Here is a 22,074-nt window from a genome sequence, read left to right as displayed (position 1 = left end):
CAGGCAAAATCTTTCGCTAGCCTCACACGAAAACAAAGGGTTCCCAGACCTATGTTTATATGAACTTTTTCCATTATTTTCACCAGTAGAACATGTCCTGAAAGTTTCTCTATTTCTTCTTGGGACATCCAGCATATATTATATATTGACAGTTTTAATTTGTTCTTTTTGAATATTTTAAATAATAGTGACAATATTTTATAAATAATGTTTTAATTTATAGTTTGTGTAATTTTTAAAAAGTGAAACTGCTGATGATGGAGCTGTAAGCTTTGAAAGCATTACAGACAAATAGGTGATTTTACTTTTTATGAACTGCATCTGGTGATATAATTTTTTATTATAATTTTATTATTAATAATAATTTTTATACCGTGGTTGTAATGTTACATAAATTAATATATTATTAATTTATTTAAATTAAACTTTTTGTAGTCTATATCTCCTCTGTATGTAAATTTTAGCTAATCATATTTTTCCAGCCAGTCCACAAAGTACAGAATTAAAGAACATTCTTACCTTTACTTTTTTTTTGTCATTATAGCACTTTCAGGCATTAGCCCATCTTCAGTAATGTTTTCTTTAACATTTTTTTCTTCTTTCGTTACATTTACACATTAAAATAAAACCTGTCCATTAAAATATATAGAACAAATATTTGTTCAGTCTAATTTATTTTTTTTAAATATAAAATGTTTTTAATATTTTAAAATGTTCTAATAACGTTATCTGTATTTAACAGACATACAGCTAACATGTTATTAGACGAATTTTTTATATTAATAACATTTTAAATTAAATTTTTTATTTTTAATATATATATATATTTATTTATTTACTTATTTGTTTGATGTAGATTGTTTATTCTATAGGTGATTGACTGGGTGTTCGATAACGTTAGTGAAAGTGCTGAAGATCCGTTAGCTTTTGATTACAGAAATACTCAGATTGTAAGTTTAAACATTCATATAATAACTCCATTTATTATCATTGAAAATGAGTATAAATTAAATCTGTTATGGTTTAATGAAAGTTTAAAGTTTAATGTCTTCATTACTTTATGTACAAGATTGGTTTTAAAACTGAATTTTCTTGATGATCAAAACTCAAGAGAAGGACTCAAGAGGAAGGATAATGCTTTAACCTTGTACTTAGCATAGTACTGTCATTATGCTTTCATAATTTTTTAATTTCATGAATAATGTTAAGCTTAAGTTTACAATAAGCTAAATGATATTTGAACTCAAATGGCACCCACACATATACATACACACACACACACACACACACACACACACACACACACATATACACATAGTAGCATGCAAATTAAGCCCCATGAAAACATGGAAGTTTTTGTTTATTTCTATGTGGCCACACTGCATCATCGCAGCCATTCTTTAAGTTATCTGTGTAACATGAGGATATTGTTCTTTGGTTATTTAGCAATCTTCATTGTATAAATAGTGTTTTGTAAAAGTTTGTTTCAACTTTTTTTACAAAATCTTTTTTTAATTATATTTATGTTCTGTCATGAATATATAATAATGGACATAACTCCTAAGAAAGCGTTCAAAATGGTTTCTCTTTCTGAGCAAACCAGTATGACACAATGACAAATTCCTTCTGATTATGGGTTTTACTAGAGGCAGTGAATGTTATTTTTTTAAAAATTAAAGAAACTTGTTCCTTTTCACTTCAGAAGAAAGGCAAGTGTGGCAGTAAAATAAAATCTAATCCACACATGATTGGTTATTAGTGAGAACAAATAAATTTGATCCAAAATTGGCTGCTGTGGATTTACATAGCTTATTCTGTATGGCACACTGAAGCTTCATCAAGGTCTCACAGTGTGTTTATTGTTGTCCCTTTGGGCATAAAATCAACTAACAGGACCCCATGTTTATCCCAAAACACAGTTCCCATAATCTTGCGTGATAACATTGTCAACATAGTACTGACATTGAAATTTTTCTTTTTCTGTTTAGCCTCCAGAACCACCTTAAGGTATTACTTCAGAGGATGATATGTATGAATGTAAAAGAAGTGTAGTCTTGTACAGTCTCGGGTCGACCATGCATTGGCCCTGCAAAGGGCCAATAGTGGAGCAGGCTTGGAAGAGATCAGATAGGCAAGAGCAGCCCTGAAGGAGAAGAGAAGGGAATATACGCACGCAGTGATGAATAGTAAGTGCGCAAAATGGCAAGAGTTGTGTGACCGGCTGGATGAAGATATTTGGGTAACACTTTCAAGATAGTGCATGGAAGGTTCGGGAGAGTATTACCTGTGCTGTCCAAGGAGCTGGTGGTTAAGTGAATTGCTGTACTTTTCCCTCGACAGCGTAGTGAGCCCATAACAAAAGTAGCTGCAGTTGATATCCTGCTGTTTTCGTTAGAAGAGTTACTTTGTTCTGCTGCTTGATTAAGAACAAAGAAGAGTCCAGGACTGGATGGAGTCCCGTATGAAGTGGTAGCGGTAGATGCCATCCCCTTCCACATATTGTTTGCCTTTAATAGAATCTTACTCGATGGATGCATACCACAGAGTTGGAAGAAAACTAAACTGGTATTACTAAAGAAAGACAGCAAGGGGGATACGGACCCTTCAGGTTACAGATCCCTATGACTGATAAATTGCCTCAGCATGCTTTTTAGAGGATGATTGTGGAAAGGCTTGCTAATGAGGTAGAACAGGGTGAAGGCTTTAGTCACCACGAATATGGCCTCAGGAAAGGATATACCATGAGTAGCGTTATTAGTAGAGCTAGCTGATAAAGCTGCAAGGGACTTGGCGTAGTAGATCCATTCTGGCGTAGTGCTTTTGGATGTGAAAAACACTTTCAGTTTGCTACTGTTTGGGTGGATACTACAAGAGCTCCAAAATAAGATCAGCTCATATTTTATGTAGATAATACAGGACTATTTTTGGGAGGGATCAGTGGTGGCCAATGCAGAAGACGAAGAGGTGGAGATGGATATGCAATGTGGGGTTCCGCAAGGTTCGGTTCTTGGGCTGTTCCTGTGGAATGTTACATACAATAGTGTACTGAATTTAAAGTTCCTGGAAGGAGTACATGTAGCAGGATTTGCAGATGACATCTCACAAGTGATAATGGACAAAACTGAAGAGGAGATTGAAAATAAAGGAAACGCTGCCATCCAAATGGTGAATGTGTGACTGGAGACCAGGAGCTTTCATCTAGCCCATGAAAAGACTGAGGTAGTAGTGTGGCTAGCAAGAGGAAATTGAGACCCCTCAAACTGATTGTGAATGGGATAGAAGTAATACCAGTGCAGAAGGCAAAGTACTTTGGCGTCTGGCTGGATGATAGATATTCCTTCCAGCCACACATAGTCGAGACTGTGGATAAAGCAAGGAGAACAGTTGCGGCAGTCTCCAGACTGATGTACAGAATTGGCAAGCCCAGAACTTCCAAGAGAATGATCTTGGCATCAGTGGTGAGGTCAGTCACACTTAATGCAGTACCGGTCTGGAGGAGAGCTTTGGAAAAGATGTCGACATTGAGAAAACTGCATAGTCTTCAACATTTTTTGGCCATAGGAGTGGCATGTGCCTATCCTACAGTCTCAACAGCGGTGGTTATGGTTATAGCAGGGACTCTGCTTTTGGAGTTGCTAGTGGAAGAAGTGATTAATCGAGTAGGAGATAAATAAAAAAATCAGACATGGAGAGAACTTGTTGAAAAGTAGCAAGCGAGCTGATTGGGTGCTTAGATAGGATACTGGACTAGAAGGCTTATACCTCAAATAAAGCCATGGCTGATAAGAAGACATAGAGAACTGTCTTATGAAGTAACCGTTCTTGTCAGACCATGTCAGTTTCAATAGTTTCCTGTTTGAAAGGAAAAGGAGGAGGGTGCCCTCTTGCATTTGTTGTGGAGACATGGATACTGCAGAGCACACAATTTTCTGCTGAGCGAGATGGGAGCAGGTGAGAATAGAGGTACACAGGAGAATAGGTTTACAGACACCAGATAATATTGTGAAAGCAATGTTATATGGAGTCCAAAACTGGAATATGATCAGCAAAATGATAAAAAAGCATTATGATGAAGAAAGCAGGAAAAGAAGAGGAAGATGAATGAGCTCAAAAATGGATGTGATACTACTTAAATTAATAATATATATAAAAAACTATCATAACAATAACAAAATAGTTAAATACATTATAAGGTATAAAAGAGTGAAAAATATACGTAAAGTATTTATACACTAATAATAACATTGAAAACATTATTAAAACTTACAATAAGAAATATTTAAACTAGCATACACTGAGCAGTTATAGCAAGGCTCTCGTCGAGGGCAGTAGATGTACAGCTGTGGGAGGTATGCAACAAATGCAGGGAAAAATTTATTTGTTACAGGAATCAGATACTAACTTATGGAAAAAACATTAAATGTAACATTATTTCCTTAACCTAATTAATGTAACTCTTCAATACTGTTAATTTCACCATCTGAATCGTCATCGTCACTGGTTCACTGTCACTATTAATCAGTACAGTTTCACGATTGTTTGCTGCATTCACTATAATTTCCAATACCTGGTCAATCATGGGCTCGGTCTCTAAATATTTTTTTTCTAATTCTTGCACATTCTGGCAATTTTGCATCCAATTATCTTTATCTATTGCAGTTATTTTATCTTGCACTAATTATACAATCATCCTATTTGAAAATCATATTTTTTTCAGCATAATTCTTTATATCACCCTGCATCATCTCAATCGGATTGAGATCCAGGTGATACGGTGGAAGCTGTAATAACTGATTTAGCAAGTAAAGCATCTGTTTTATTCATTTTAAATCTTGATTTACTGATAAATTAATTTATATAGCTCTGGATTTAACAGTTTTTTATTGAATAATATATTTTTTCAGTTTGTCATTCAATCATTTCACGTTTTTTGGAGGTTGATTTCACTGCACCATTCAACTCCAGATTGTGATATGGTGCGTTATAAATGACTAAACTGAATGTTTTAGTAAATTTTTTATGAGTTGATTTATAACCCGTTTTTCGTAATGTCTGTAACTCATATTATCATGGTAGTTGCCAGACTTTTGTGCAGATTTGAAAATCAGTAATGTGTCTTTTACGAAACCATTTTCCCCACTAGCATGAACAGATTACTGTTCATTGTTCTTTGACCTATAGAAATCGAAGCTAGTAACCCAATTGTTTCATCAGAATCGTTCGTTCAACAGCACGGCCTTTTGTGTGTGTGTGTGTGTGTGTGTCAAATGCACATACATTTCATCCATATAAATGACTGGCCGTCTTCAGTTAGTTAGTTCATATACGAACAAAATAGTGGTTTTTATAATTCATTGTCAATTAGTTTTTTGTGACCTTGGGAGTTTCTGTTATAAGTTTGTTATTCGTTTCTAGTTAATACAACGAATATAACCCCACAAAAGTGATCAAAAATTGTTGCTCTTTCCCAATACACACAACTGACTCAAAGACAGATTGCCAGTAAGTGTAGTGGGGGTTGGCACTGTAAATGAAATCGTGAAAAGGTTTAGGGAAACAGGTTTCATCTCTCCAAAGAGAAAAGGAAAATGTGGAGGGAAAAAGAGAACCACGTCTATACAGGATCAATTACTAATAAGAAAAAGCAAAATTAATCCATTATTTTCAACTGTTGATCTTAATGAGGACTTGAGAACCAGTGGGACTAATTTTTCTGATATGATAGTTCATAGAAGATTGTTGGCCATGGGAAGGATTGCTCAGAAACTTAAAAAGAAGCAGTTACTGACAGTGGTTATGAAGATAAAAAGGACCTCAATGGGCAAAGAAACATAGAGAATGGACTGTTGAGATGTGGAAAAAAGTTATTTTTTCAGAGGAGACTCATTTCTTTGTGAGAAGACTCACAAGAAGACTCATTTCAGCAGATGAGAAGACTACTATACCAGCGCCCCTGCAACAAGCTCCTAAACACCCAGCCAAAAAGATGTTTTGGGTATGTTTTATACATGAAGAGCCAGGAGCACTTATGCCTGTAAATGGGATGATGAAATCGGACCAATATATTAACATACGCCTAAGCAAAAAAGTCCCGCTTATGCAGAACAACCCAGAACTCATTTTCCAACAGGACCTTGCGCCTTATCACACGTCAAAGAAAGCAAAAATGTTATTCAAAGACCAAAAAATTTAAGTGCTCTTGTGGCCAAGGAACTCCCCTGACCTGATGAATCCCATTGAAAATTTATGGACCATACTAAAAAGAAGACTTGGGAAAATGAATTGTAGTACAAAAACTGATTTTATTAGTTCAGTGATACAGGTTTGGTTTTGATATGAAGAAATTAAAAATCATTGTTCTATCTTAGTGAAATCAATGCCAAAAAGGATTAATAAGACAATAAAAAACAAAGTAGGACACATAAACCATTAAATTTGAGTAAGTTTGACTATTAAACATTTTTTCTTTTAAAAATAAATTTTCTGTGAAAAATCCTCTGTTTGGACTAATTTGTTCACCACTGTATTTTTCTATCAAAAATTCTCTATTATTGCACGTCTTTTTCCATCTGAACCCTAATTGTCTAATAACCTCCCGCTAGCCCAATGTCTTCCTTTAAAGTCTATTTTGTTCTTTATCACTACTAATGAATTTTTGTAGTAGATCGTTGACCGTGAGAAACATGAAATTCATTATAGTTCATCTGATAACACATTTGTCAGTTATCAGTTTCTGGTATATTTCATGAAGGTTTTTTGTTTGGAGTAGAAAATTCACTGCCTAATGCTGTATTTTTTTACTTTCCTCAATTATTCGCTGAACACTACAGCAAGAAACTCCTGATTCTTCAGCAACCCTTTCCTGAACTTTTGTTATTAACCATAGACCTTCCGTGGCTTCTTTTTTCATAAAAGAATAGACATTGAAAATGAATTTGTGAGTTTCACTGTAAATCATCACCTATTTTCTTTGGAATTTTCATAACTACAAATGTAAAACTGCTAATGATAAAACAACTGAATCATGTCTGGTATTATACAAATATGCATAATATAAATCGATAAATAAAAACAAAAATAAACAATAATGAATGTGTAAAACTTATTTTCCTAATAATTTTTACATAATTGCATATGACAATTTAACAGTAACGACTGTGTTTTCTATACTATACAGAATACGTTTCTTTGTTTTTGTTGTTGAATTAAAATGTTGGTTAAGTGATGACTAAGCAGATGACTCATGTGCACATTAAATTTTAAGAAAGCAACAATTTATTGGAAGGAAACAAGACCAAGCCCGATGATTAATATGTTTAGACTATTTCAAATGTTCGTAGCTGGCAGTGAGACAACCATGAATTTGTTTACAAAAACATTAATGCATGCAAATTGATGATGCTTATAAAAAACTTTATATAAGCAACAAAACAATTTGTAAATTTTCGATAATCAACTGATAAATGAATTTATTTTAAAAGTTTTACAGTACAGTAAAAAAAATTACACAAAAAAAGTTTTAAAAATGTGGCACTACATATTACGCATGTATAATCTTGGTAGTGTTGCTAATGTTTTTAACTTTCATTTATACTTTGAATTTTTCTCGACGATGTCCGACTGAAGACTGAGCAATCAGTGGCCACCAGTCCGATAAGTGGCTTCAGATTGTTTAAACAGGGGAACATGCCGTGTCAGAATGTCTCCATTATACAAATCTAATAATCACATAATAGAATATTTAAAAAACAAAAATTATAAAATAAACAATCTGTGTGGAATTTATAAAATTAAATGTAATGATTCTGATGCTCTTTATATAGGAAAAACAAATAGATCCTTTAAAATTAGATTTCTGGAACATTATAGAAATTAAAAAAATAATAAATTAGGTTTATGTAATATGATAGACCATTTAATAAACAATAAACATTCTATTTCTGATATACAAACAAAATTTCATTTGTTAAACCATCAGACAGTGTTTGAAGGAAACATTCTTATAAAAAGTGCAACGATAGCAGTACTTGTGTAAATTAATACACAATTTTCATTATTTTAGTTTTTTATTTTTATTTTTTTGTTAGGTAATAACGGAATTATTTCAATCATGACTGAGGATGCAGAATCCCACAAAATTACTTTCATGAAAAATTAAGTTAAGATATATGTATTATCTCAATATTCTCTACTAGGTGGTTTATTTAATAGAATTTATATATATTTTTTATATTATTTTTTTCTTTATTATTTGTTTCTTTTAGAATCATACTCTTCTGTACTATACAAAAATATTTTTATTTTATTAGGTCAACCAAAGTACAGAATAAATAAAGTTGGATGACTTACCTTTTGTATAAAAATAAAATTTGTATAAAAAAAATTTGTCAAAATACCTTTTGACTTACCGTTGTATATGTAGCAGTACTTTCACGAATTACTCGCATCATCAGCTGCATTACATAATCATTTACTCATCTCAAATTACATTATAAACTTCATAAAATGTAGTAGCATATCATGCATTTATTTATTTTATTTAAAATTTAAAACCTTTAATCTTTTTATTTTAAATATTTAAATAACTTTTATTCAGTTAAATTAAAAATTGAAACAAAATTTGAAATATGAAAAATTAATTAAAATTAACATTAAAAATTAAATTGTAAAAATTTTTACATATGTAAAAATATGAACTCAAGGCATAAAATCAATTAAAATTAAAAAAAAAATTCAAATTAAATTAAATATGCAGAAGATGATACCATCTATTTTGATAATGATGCATAATATATTTCAGTCAGTATAGTAAAGTAAGTTCAGTTAGATGAACAACATGCATAATTACTTTACTTAAAATTATTTTTAATTGATTTTTAATTTTTAAATAAGATTTTATGAAGTTTATAATGTAATTTGAGATGAGTTTATGAATATGTAATGCAGCTGATGATGTGAGTAATTTGCGAAAGCACTGCTGCATTTATAGTGGAAGGTAAGGTAAGTCATCCTACTTTATTTATTCTGTACTTTGGTTGATTTAATAAAATAAAATAATATATATATAATCAGTGATTATTTAAGATTCTATAGAAGTTACACTTTTAAAAGAATAGTTTAACTTTTTTGAAAATGACTGTGTTGAGTAGAAAGTGATTCTTGTTTTGACATACCATAAATTATTTAACTAAAATGCAGATGTTGAAAAATTTCAGAATTTAATAATAAAGATTGCAGATTGACTTCCAGGGAAATTACTCATGATTTTGGTATCAATAAAGGTGCAGCAGAATCAAATTTAAGAGGTGATTTGAGTTTATGCAGAATGGGTATTTATGAGCAGAGTTTTTAATAATTTCTCATTAAAAACAAACACATTGTAATCAAGCAAGACAATTTGGTGGAATTTAAGAATTCCACCAACAGAAATTTTGACTTTCCTAGTACTGTAAACCTGAAATCTCTTAGGCCAGAGGAAGCAAGAAGCAATACAGTTGAAAAGTAGATTCTAAGTAATGTTGACAGTGATGTAGAGTAAGCATATGCATAATTTATAAACTAAATTGTTGGAGAGAGAAGTAACCTTTAATTAAATTTCTAATTTATTTTTAACTAAATTTCTATTTTTATAAATAATTAAGGGTTTGCTAATTTGATGTTTAGATATTTCAAATCTAGATTGTATAATTTTTTTTTTTAACCACAAATGAACTGTTTATTTTGTTTCATTGTTATGACTTTATTTATTAACTTATTACTTCTTTGCAAGTTGCTATACCCTATCTGTGTGACTTTTTACAAAGAATTGTTTAGTACACACTGTCTTTAAAACCACCATTTATAACAATTGTAATGTATATAGCTTAATCAGATTTAAAGATATTTATTTCTTTATAAAGTTATCCTGCAAAAATAAGATGTATTCTAATTGCAAAATCTACTTTCTGTTAAGTAAATCATACATCGCACACTGGGAGGGAATTAGCTTTACCTGATAGGCATTAGGCTGCTAGGCTTTTTGTGCAGCCACCAGGTAATAAAAAAGGCCTACATCATACCACACATTCATCCTATCAGATTCAGATGTATTGCATCTGTTACTGCTTTCCTCAGAATGGAAAACCTAGCAGGGCAGATATGCACTCACAGAACCTAGTAATGGACAAGAAGGAATTAAGATAAGGAAAAGAGACTGGTGGTGGAAAACAATGATGTACTCATCAGTAGGTTGTGATAATTTACTGTCTTAACTGGTTGCGTGTTTCATACATGTACAATAGTTCAATTGAAGTTGTAAAAATAAATGAAACATCTATAAATATTAAAAAAATTAAACTCTATGTAAACTAAAGGAACAACCCACAAAAGAATACCTAAACTGTTGTAAAAAAGAATGGGAGACATGAGCAGTTAAATGCTGTATTCAGAGTAAATATAACATCAAACTGCAATTTTTTTTTCCAAAACAGTTGTGGTCTTTAAAACATTGGAAAATTAAAAACAGCAGACGTATTCAGTATTTCTTTGTCTTCAATAATGTTTTTAGAATAGTTCGTATTAGTTTGTGTAAGTGATTACAGATAGTTGCATATAAGAAGTACTGTATACAATATGTAGATACTGATTGCAGGAACAAGCCAGAAATATACATGTTAGGTCTTAACATATGTAAGGATCAAATGAATTGTGGGTTGGCTAATATGACTTGAAGATAACAAGACCTCTTCTAACTTGAGTTAGAATGGACATACTCATACCTGCATAGGCTGTTATTTACTTGTTAACAAACTACTGTTTATGTTTACTATCAAGACCCCACTATCTTGTTGAAGATAGCAGGACGTCTTAGAATAAATTTAATTTTTATAAAAGTTACATTTCTATATCCATATCAGCAATGTGGATGTAATATTAGAGGATCCTCAGTTTGTTTAACATTTTCAGCACTGCAGTAGAATTAATTTTACCAGGTGACTTTTTCTGTTTTGAAATGGGTATGTAAATTGAATTAATATAACTGTTTATTGTCTAATTTTTATGAATATACTTAACAAGATCATCTTCACACATGAAATAATCATTATGAACCATTAAATAATAAAAGAAGTGTATTATGTCATTTTATACATACTAATAAAGTATGTATTCAACAAAGTTATATTCTGTAAAAATAAAAAATGTATTATATTACCTGATAAGTGGATTTTGTCTTCTTTTAAATAATAAAATTAATGTTTAATAATTTAAATAACTTTAAATATATAATTTCTATGTTTAGTACTGCTTACCTTTCTTAGCTTGATTATTTTTATATCTTGTTGACACATTTCTGAACCACTCCATTATCAAAACTTATTGTACTGATACTTCATATTTCTGTTTGTTATTTTCTACTATTTGAAAAATAGTGTGTAATTCTTTTTTTGTATTATGGTTTTTGTACGCTGGTTTCTTTAATGGTAATTTATGTAGTCTATCTATCAAGTATCTAAAAGCCGCTAATTTATGTCCCATTGTGTGATTCGAATTGTAAGCTATGATATTATCTGTAAAGGTTTCTTTTTTATATATTTCAAAATCTAGTTTATTGTTATTTCTTTTTATTGTTAGGTCTAGAAAATTAATAGTTTCATCTTTCTCTTTTTCAGTTGTGTATTTAATGTTATGGTGGAATTTTTTCGTTTCTTCTAAATTTTTTTCTTCATTATTTATTTCTTTTGTTAATACTAATACTGTCATCCATACCTAATATATTCTAAACATTTATATTTTCTATTGATATGTGGTATATTATCTTCTTGCACATTTTGTAGGAATACTTCGCTTAGTATCGCTCATGCCTAATCCATCCTTCGTTTTATATATTTTATTATAAAATTTTAACTGATTTTGCTGAAGAATTGTTTCCAAAGTTTTAATAATTTCTGTTTATAAATTTATTTATCTTTTTCTCATATACTTTTTTTTCTACAATTTTTATTGTTTCTTTTAATTATACCGATGAATATACATTTTCTATGTCAATTGATACAATTCTACAGTCTTCTGTTATTGTTACATTTTTTTACTTTTTTGCTACTTCATTTGAGTTTTTTTTTACTGTATATTAGTTTTTCAATAACACCTGTAAACATTTTTTCAATAGGGGATCCCTAGAGTACACAGCCAGCCCCAGGTGGCGGATAGGGGGTACTCATCAGTCATCATGTAAGAGGTGACTGGAGGGAAATAAAATACCTCCCACGGACCACAAAGGTCAAGGACACCCCGTATCAAATCCCATCTTTGGATTTCTTTAACATGTTCGGAGTAGAGCCTGTAAGTGTGCTGTGCGTTTAGTCTGAAACGAACAGAAGAATTGGCAGTGGAAGAATCGCATGAAGTTCAATGACGGCGACATAGCCTTTTTGTAAGGTTACCATCTTGGCATCAGGTTTGGCTGTAAAACATCAAAGTCAAACAAATTCTCTTCATACAGTATAAATTGCACCAAAATAGTGAAGTGGTAAATACTAGGGCACCCCCCGGAAGCAATGGTCAGAGTTCCCAAATGAAGCATGCAATATATACTAGGGCATCCCCCCTACGCGACGTACCTAGATGCAACACTATTTATAAGCATCCAAGAAATTAAATGGAAAGGTGCTAAATCCAGGGATATCGGTTATGACTACCAATCTCTGTATAGTGGCTAATTAACATCAAGAAACAACATGGGTATAATTCTTGACAAACACCTCAAATAGCGACTTATTAAAGTAAATAGAATAAATGACAGAGTAATGTACCTCAAACTAGCACTGGATAATCAATTTCCCATTAACATTATCTCTGTATATGCGTCTCAGACAGGTTGCGATAAGAAAGAGAAGGAGTCTTTTTGGGAGGACTTAAATGATGTACTTTTGGGCATACATAACACAGATAGTAAAATAATTGCGGGAGATCTAAGTGGACATGTTAGTCAAAAGGCCCCCAAGGACATACGTATCTGTGGGAACTTTTCTGATTCAGCATCCCAAATGATCAGGGGAAGGATATTTTAGAGCTCGCTGTTAATCATGACATGCCAGTAGTCAACACTTTTTTCCAGAAAAAAGCGAACACCTGATAACTTACAGGAGTGGAAAAGCTCAGCCTCTGATAGATTTTTTCTGTGTGACTCACTTCAATGCCCACAATGTTTACGAACTATAAAGTCTTCCCAGGAGAGCCTATGACCAGCCAACATCGAATCCTTGTAGCCTCTCTCCGAATGCCCATTTGGAACACAAAACGCAAAGCAAAATCCTGTCCTCGAATTAAATGGTATAACTTGAAAACATTGGAGGGTGATCAGACCGTAAATAGAGTCTCACGTCAAGATTATCTCACTGACTTTGTGATAACCCAAGACGCTGACATGGAACAAGCTCCACACCCGAATTACCAGCACTGCCAAGAAAGAACTTGGCATATCTAAAGGCAAAGTGAATACTGGAAAAGATGCCAGCTGGTGGTCTGATGATGTCAAACAAAAGCTCAGAGAGAAGAAAAATAACTTTAAGGTAATGCAAGAAACACAAGCAGATATGGTTAAAGAGACTTATATCATTGCAAAAAAGCAGCTAAACAAGCCGTTGCCATCTTCAAAGACTGATCACCCGAGTAGAAAATCCACAAACAGATAAGGAAATATTCAAAATAGCCAAACAACGCTACAAACAAATGCAGAATTTCAAACAAAATAAGTTTGTCAATGTTGCTTCAGGAAACTTACTAACATAGAACAATGAAATTAACAACAGATGGCATGAGTATTTCTAACATCTTCTGAATTGAGGAGTTCCACACGAGTGGCTTGTAGCACTCCTTTATGTACTTGGCCTTATTGAGGTTATTATACTATCTGAAGTGAGTATGGCTATCTCTGGTATGAAAAATGGTAAAGCCATCTGTTCGGATTAAATCCTAGTAGAACTCTGAAAGAAAACAGGCACAGCTGAAGTTATGTGACTGACAAACCTTATTAATCTCATCCTTGCGTCTGGGAAGATGCCAGATATGTTGAGACTCAGTAACATGATAAGAACAAGGTGAATATTGCTGAATGTGAGAAGTATAGAGCCATTAAATTAACCTCACACCCTGAAGATATGGGAAAGAGTTATTATCATTAGACTAAATAAACTCTCCACCACAACCACAAACCAGTGTGGTTTTACTATGACAGCACAGACGCCATACACTGCGTAAGAATACTAATGGACAAATACAAAGTCCTAAAAAATTATCTCCACCTTGCTGATCCTCGGACCAGCATTACAGACAAAAATATTTGCATGGTTCAAGACATTCTTGAAGATGATCAATGCGTGAGAGTATCCGAAATTGCAGAGCAGCTCGGAATAAGTTATGGGAGCTGTCAAGCGATCATCACAAACTACTTGCAGTTCTGTAAAGTGTGTGCCAGATGGGTCCCTCACCTTTTGACCACAGATCAGAAGTTGAGACATTTGTAGGTCTGTCAGAGGCTTACAGCAAGGTGTGAGAGAGAAGGTGATATATTTTTAAGTCGTATCATCACTCCCCAGTTGAAACAAGCCAGTATAGAGTAGCAGAGTAAAGGGGAGGCAGTCCCAGTGAAAGCCAAGACTCGACTGTCAGCTGGCAAGGTTCTTTCAACTGTTTTTTTTTATCGATGAGGCATTTTGCTCATTGATTTTTTGCACGAGCAATGCACAATCAATGCTGCTTACTACTACAAACTGTTGAACGAGGTGAGGACTGCATATCACCGCAAAATATGAGACCAACCGATTCGAGAGGCCATCCTTCTCCACAACACTGGGCCCCACACTGCAACTCTAATGGTCTCAAAACTAGAATAAATGCACTGGACTCAACTTGATCATCCTCCCTACAGGCCGGACCTATTGCCCTGCGATTTTCATTTGTTTGGGCCACTTAAAGAAACTGTAGAAGGGCAACGATTTGAAGATGACAAGGGCATGGAGGGATTCATGCACAATTCGCTCCTGACACAACCGGCTTTATTCTATGATGCAACGATAAAAAACTTTCCTTCTCGCTGGGAAAAATTTATTTCTAAAGCAGGAAACGATGTAGAAAATTAATTATATTTTTTGCCTTTTATTTTTCAATAAAGAAATTTTGTTTAAAAATAAAATCCTGTTCATATTTGATTTATCCTGGTACCTATTAGAACTAAAGGCACAATGTATAAGCGAATCGTTAGATCAGCAATGTTATATGGATCCGAGTGCTGGGGGATAAGAAATGCTAAGAGCAAAAAATGCATGTCACAGAGATGAAAATGCTGCGATGGGCAGGTGATGTTACGAGACTTGACAAAATCCAAAACAAGTACATCGAAGATACTTTTGAAGTAACTGAAATACAGCAAAAAATGTGAGAAAGCTGCTTACGCTGGTTTGGACACGTAATGCATAGAAGTGAAACTCATACGACCTGTCAGGTTTTAGCCATAAAGGATGGCAAGATGGGGAGAGGCCGCCCACTGACTTACCTGGACACGAACCATCCATAATGATATGCTGGTGTTGGGCTTAATGCCAGAAATGACACAAAATCACCAAGAGTGGTGTAAAAGTATCAGGAGGGTTGACCCCAAACAGGGAACAAGCCAAGGGACTGATTGTAATTGGTTTTTCAATGTTCCCATATCTTTTAATGTATTTTCTTAATATTTTGTTAATTTATATGTCGGTGCATTCATGTAATTTCTTATAGTTCTTGTCGGTAAATTTTCTTTGAGGATTTTTTAATTTTTTTTTGTGTAACATAGAAACTTTAGCGATCTTAGTAGAAAAGATAATAGTAACTATTATCTTAACAATTTTAAATTATATTACTGGTCCATAACTAGCTTTATGGACATTTATGTAGAATGAATAACAAAAGGTTAACAAACAAATATTTAATTTATATATAGAGCCACAAAGACTGATCAGTTTAAAGAAATAGAAACAGATCTAAAAACATTAAGTTTTTCTAAGGATCTGCATAAAGACAGAGATAAATTTAGAAAAGCGATTCAAGAATCTAAGTTTTCGGAGAGAAAGAAAAAGAAGGGTATGGGTGTAAACCTGAATAGATGGACAGAATAAAGGTGACAACAGAAGAACAAAATAATGAAATCCTGTTGGGAAAAGAAAAAGAAGTAAAAACTATGTAAAAATGATCCATAGAGTTCAGAACTAAAAGAGAACATTTAAATAACTTATTATTTGATATTTTTTTTTTTTTGTCTTCAGTCATTTGACTGGTTTGATGCAGCTCTCCAAGATTCCCTATCTAGTGCTAGTCGTTTCATTTCAGTATACCCTCTACATCCTACATCCCTAACAATTTGTTTTACATACTCCAAGCGTGGCCGGCCAACACAATTTTTCCCTTCTACCTGTCCTTCCAATATTAAAGCGACTATTCCAGGATGCCTTAGTATGTGGCCTATAAGTCTGTCTCTTCTTTTAACTATATTTTTCCAAATGCTTCTTTCTTCATCTATTTGCCGCAATACCTCTTCATTTGTCACTTTATCCACCCATCTGATTTTTAACATTCTCCTATAGCACCACATTTCAAAAGCTTCTAATCTTTTCTTCTCAGATACTCCGATTGTCCAAGTTTCACTTCCATATAAAGCGACACTCCAAACATACACTTTCAAAAATCTTTTCCTGAGATTTAAATTAATTTTTGATGTAAACAAATTATATTTCTTACTGAAGGCTCGTTTAGCTTGTGCTATTCGGCATTTTATATCGCTCCTGCTTCGTCCATCTTTAGTAATTTTACTTCCCAAATAACAAAATTCTTCTACCTCTATAATCTTTTCTCCTCCTATTTTCACATTCAGTGGTCCATCTTTGTTATTTCTACTACATTTCATTACTTTGGTTTTGTTCTTGTTTATTTTCATGCAATAGTTCTTGCGTAGGACTTCATCTATGCCGTTCATTGTTTCTTCTAAATCCTTTTTACTCTCGGCTAGAATTACTATATCATCAGCAAATCGTAGCATCTTTATCTTTTCACCTTGTACTGTTACTCCGAATCTAAATTGTTCTTTAACATCATTAACTGCTAGTTCCATGTAAAGATTAAAAAGTAACGGAGATAGGGAACATCCTTGTCGGACTCCCTTTCTTATTAGGGCTTCTTTCTTATGTTCTTCAATTGTTATTGTTGCTGTTTGGTTCCTGTACATGTTAGCAATTGTTCTTCTATCTCTGTATTTGAACCCTAATTTTTTTTAAATGCTGAACATTTTATTCCAATCTATGTTATCGAAAGCCTTTTCTAGGTCTATAAACGCCAAGTATGTTGGTTTGTTTTTCTTTAATCTTTCTTCTATTCTCCTAACACTCCTAACACTTCTTCCACTCTCCTCTCAATTCTTCTGTATAAAATTCTAGTTAAGATTTTTGATGCATGAGTAGTTAAACTAATTGTTCTATATTCTTCACATTTTTCTGCTCCTGCTTTCTTTGGTATCATAACTATAACACTTTTTTTGAAGTCTGACGGAAATTCCCCTTTTTCATAAATATTACACACCAGTTTGTATAATCTATCAATCGCTTCCTCACCTGCACTGCGCAGTAATTCTACAGGTATTCCGTCTATTCCAGGAGCCTTTCTGCCATTTAAATCTTTTAATGCTCTCTTAAATTCAGATCTCAGTATTGTTTCTCCCATTTCATCCTCCTGAACTTCCTCTTCTTCCTCTATAACACCATTTTCTAATTCATTTCCTCCGTATAACTCTTCAATATATTCCACCCATCTATCGACTTTACCTTTCGTATTATATATTGGTGTACCATCTTTGTTTAACACATTATTAGATTTTAATTTATGTACCCCAAAATTTTCCTTAACTTTCCTGTATGCTCCGTCTATTTTACCAATGTTCATTTCTCTTTCCACTTCTGAACACTTTTCTTTAATCCACTCTTCTTTCGCCAGTTTGCACTTCCTATTTATAGCATTTCTTAATTGCCGATAGTTCCTTTTACTTTCTTCATCATTAGCATTCTTATATTTTCTACGTTCATCCATCAGCTGCAATATATTTTCTGAAACCCAAGGTTTTCTACCAGTTCTCTTTATTCCGCCTAAGTTTGCTTCTGCTGATTTAAGAATTTCCTTTTTAACATTCTCCCATTCTTCTTCTACATTTTCTACCTTATCTTTTTTACTCAGACCTCTTGCGATGTCCTCCTCGAAAATCTTCTTTACCTCCTCTTCCTCAAGCTTCTCTAAATTCCACCGATTCATCTGACAACTTTTCTTCAGGTTTTTAAACCCCAATCTACATTTCATTATCACCAAATTATGGTCGCTATCAATGTCTGCTCCAGGGTAAGTTTTGCAGTCAACGAGTTGATTTCTAAATCTTTGCTTAACCATGATATAATCTATCTGATACCTTGCAGTATCGCCTGGCTTTTTCCAAGTGTATATTCTTCTATTATGATTTTTAAATTGGGTGTTGGCAATTACTAAATTATACTTCGTGCAAAACTCTATAAGTCGGTCCCCTCTTTCATTCCTTTTGCCCAGCCCGTATTCACCCACTATATTTCCTTCCTTGCCTTTTCCAATGCTTGCATTCCAATCTCCAACTATTATTAAATTTTCATCTCCTTTTACGTGTTTAATTGCTTCATCAATCTCTTCGTATACACACTCTACCTCATCATCATCATGGGCGCTTGTAGGCATATAAACGTTAACAATCGTTGTCGGTTTAGGTTTTGATTTTATCCTTATTACAATGATTCTATCGCTATGCGTTTTGAAATACTCCACTCTCCTCCCTATCTTCTTGTTCATCACGAAACCTACTCCTGCCTGCCCATTATTTGACGCTGAGTTAATTACTCTAAAATCACCTGACCAAAAGTCGCCTTCCTCTTCCCACCGAACCTCACTAATTCCTACTATATCCACATTCACCCTATCCATTTCCCTTTTTAAATTTTCTAGCCTACCAACCTTTTTTAAGCTTCTAACATTCCAATTAGAAGATAGATTAGATAACATTCCATTATCAATTATTTGATAACGCTTAATAAATTTAAAAACATTGCTTAATTTGAAGCACTTGCACAATAGAAATGAAATAAACTGCCAAAAAAAAAAAAATACAATAAAATTGCTGTATTTTATACGTAAAATAAATTAAATTAAATGACTGTAACGATAAAGGGATTTAATTAGCAGGATTATATTTAACCCAAAGCAAGTAGAAAATTCATATGAATAAGGTCATTAATGGTCAGCTGCCATCTCTCAGTTAATGTAATATGGAAGAAAATCCATTACTCTGAATGTGTTGAGATATAAATTTATAATGCCAACATATTACATGGTTCATATGCGGTTAAAATAGGGAAAATTTTAGCTATGACTGTTTTGTTTATTTTAAGGGTTCCACCATCTGTATAGAGTAAGCAATTTTTGAATTTATTTAAAAATTGCTTACAACGCTTACCGCCTTGTCAAATGTGAGGTGCCTGTATTTCTTACACCAACTTCTATATTGAATCTAGCTTAACATTATATGACAGAATTTCTAAAATTATTAAATTTTAATTTTTTTCTTTCAAACACTTTTTAATACTTCTGGATTTTTCATGTTTCAACCTTCTATGAAATTTTAGATTATTACTATTATTGTAATAGAACCAATACAGTCATTTGTAGTGCGAAGTATGTATTAATTGACAGCAATATTCTATAAATTTCAAGTACAAGGGGTACTTTTATGAAGTTCACAGGTATTTGGCTGTATGTGCCTTTACTATCTTATTACCACTATTATTAGTAGTAAATTGTCTGTGTCCTCGAAAAGAAGTGCGATATGATTTAGAAAAATATATTTTGTGTTTTGTAATGATTTGTATTTCGTTTATATAAATACATACTAGTCTTTTTCATTATACATTAGTGTTTTCAGAATTATAATTGAACTTTTACGTTAGTTTTAAATAAACTAGTTCTAAATAATGCCAAAATAAAGATGCTCCAAATGAAAACTATCAGCAGGTATGAAAGTAGTGAGGATAAATATATGGCTCAAATAGATAATGAATTTGGTTTATTGAAAAACATCACCCGATTTGCTTAAACACTTGAGTCAAAATTTTTAGTCCCTTAATCAGATGAAGGAATTTATTATAAGAAGAAGAAATATAAGAGGAGAGAGGAGGAAAGTTATAAGTGATGATGAGGATATGGATAATACCGATCAGTATACTTCTACTACTCATTATGTTGAAACTTACATAGAAAAATGACACTGAGAACAACAATTATCTTCATGTTATAAACTTCTTAATCAGTGAAAATGTTGTAGGACCAAAAATTCCACCCAGATGTAAATCTCCTCTTAGGTTTTGAGTTATCTTTCATGCTGACTGCTAAAAAAAAAAAGTGATAGAAACTAATGCGTATATGCCAAAAAGATATCAAACAAATATTCCATCTGATAAAATTGGAAAGATTTAACTGAGAATGAAACTAGAGTTTTTATTGGAATGATGTTAGGTACTCCATTTCGAAACTGTTTTGCCAGACAGTCAAACAATTAGTGCAAGGACACAAAGAGCGAGTAACTTTCTAAATCACCTAAATCAAAAATCCATGGAACAATATATATATATATATCTGTGAAAATTTTTCCATTGTTAAGTCTACAATCTTAAATCTTATTCAACAGGAAAATACAATTTTTTTATGTACAACCCTTAAAAGCCAACTAAATAGGGGCTTTGACTATGTTTTGGCAGATTCCAAAATGAGTTATATTAATTTATTCATTCTATATTAAGGAAAAATTACTACAGATGAGATTAGATCTTACTTTAAATAGCAGAATTGTGTTGAAACTTTTTTCAAAATTTACATGATTCAATTCCTGAAGCCAAAGTGTGTTATATATTTATTGACACGAATCCCACTTTAGCTACAGAACTTTTAAAAGAAGCCAATTTGAAACAATTATGAACAATTGAGAAAAGGATTGCCAAAAGAAATTAAAAAACCAAAACTATCTGTTTTACAGAAAATATCATATAGGAAAGAAAATATGTTAGGTTTAGCATGGTATGACAAAAGAGTGGTTACGAGGTTCAGTACAAAATGGACTTCTGTTTCACAATCTGTAAGAAGAAGAAAAACCATGACTAGAAGTGCCAGTAATGAAGAAATAAAGTAACCGATCATCATATTATATTACAATAAGTATTTGGGTGGAGTGGATGTCACAGACAAATATGCAACATCGTAGGGCTTTATGCAGAAGACTTTGAAATTGTGGAGAAAATTATTTTTCTGGGAGTTGAACACTTCTATTATGAATTCATACATTTTATTCAGTGATTGTGCTATGAAGAAAATTTGCAAACCATGTCACATTAAAATTTAAAGAAATTTCATTGACGAGTCTAATTGGAGACTTTCAGCCCTAACCGGGCTGACTATTCACAGACGATATTATTCAGATTTGAATGGGAAGAATCATTTCATATTTTCACATAAAAAAGCACAAGCACTGGATATGTTTCCCAATTGGACAGTCAAACTGAAAAAAGAAACTACATATTCGAGATACATACATTATGATACACTGAAGTAAATATATCATATACATTGTGATACTTGTTACTGGAACCTGGTGTTCATCCAGGAGATGTTTTAGAAAGTACCATATTTTGAAAAATTATGAATAATTAATGTAAATAGATTTGTTGAATTAATATGTATTTGTTTGTTTACCTTCACCTTAAAAAAAAAATAATTCTTACATACTCTACACTGGTCCAATACCTCTTTTTGTTTATTTTGTGAATTAATTAAGGAGTTAGTTGTACATAACCAAATTAAGGGTACAAAGAGTTAATTATGGTAATTTTTTAAATTTTATGTTCAGTTTGTGGTTAGTTTTTTGACAGTATAATATATGAATTTCCAAAATCATCCTACTTTTAATGTATGTCAACCTTAAAGTATGTTGTTGACAGTTTGAATACCTTGGGATTG

General features: G+C 32.5%; 1 protein-coding gene across 1 annotated transcript in view; it reads left to right on the top strand.

Annotated features, from left to right (window-relative positions):
- The window catches only part of LOC142333993 (uncharacterized), a 142,121-nt gene that overhangs the window by 7,471 nt on the left and 112,576 nt on the right, over window positions 1-22,074 (top strand). Inside the window, exon 3 of the mRNA XM_075381659.1 lies at window positions 873-950. Within this exon, the coding sequence (XP_075237774.1) occupies window positions 873-950 (78 nt within the window). The remainder of the gene's footprint in view (window positions 1-872; window positions 951-22,074) is intronic.

The sequence above is a fragment of the Lycorma delicatula genome, chromosome 13 (assembly GCF_047948215.1).
Source record: "Lycorma delicatula isolate Av1 chromosome 13, ASM4794821v1, whole genome shotgun sequence".
NCBI classification, from domain to species: domain Eukaryota; kingdom Metazoa; phylum Arthropoda; class Insecta; order Hemiptera; family Fulgoridae; genus Lycorma; species Lycorma delicatula.
Note: the sequence above shows the minus strand (reverse complement) of the source record. Positions and strands in the feature narration are given on the sequence as shown.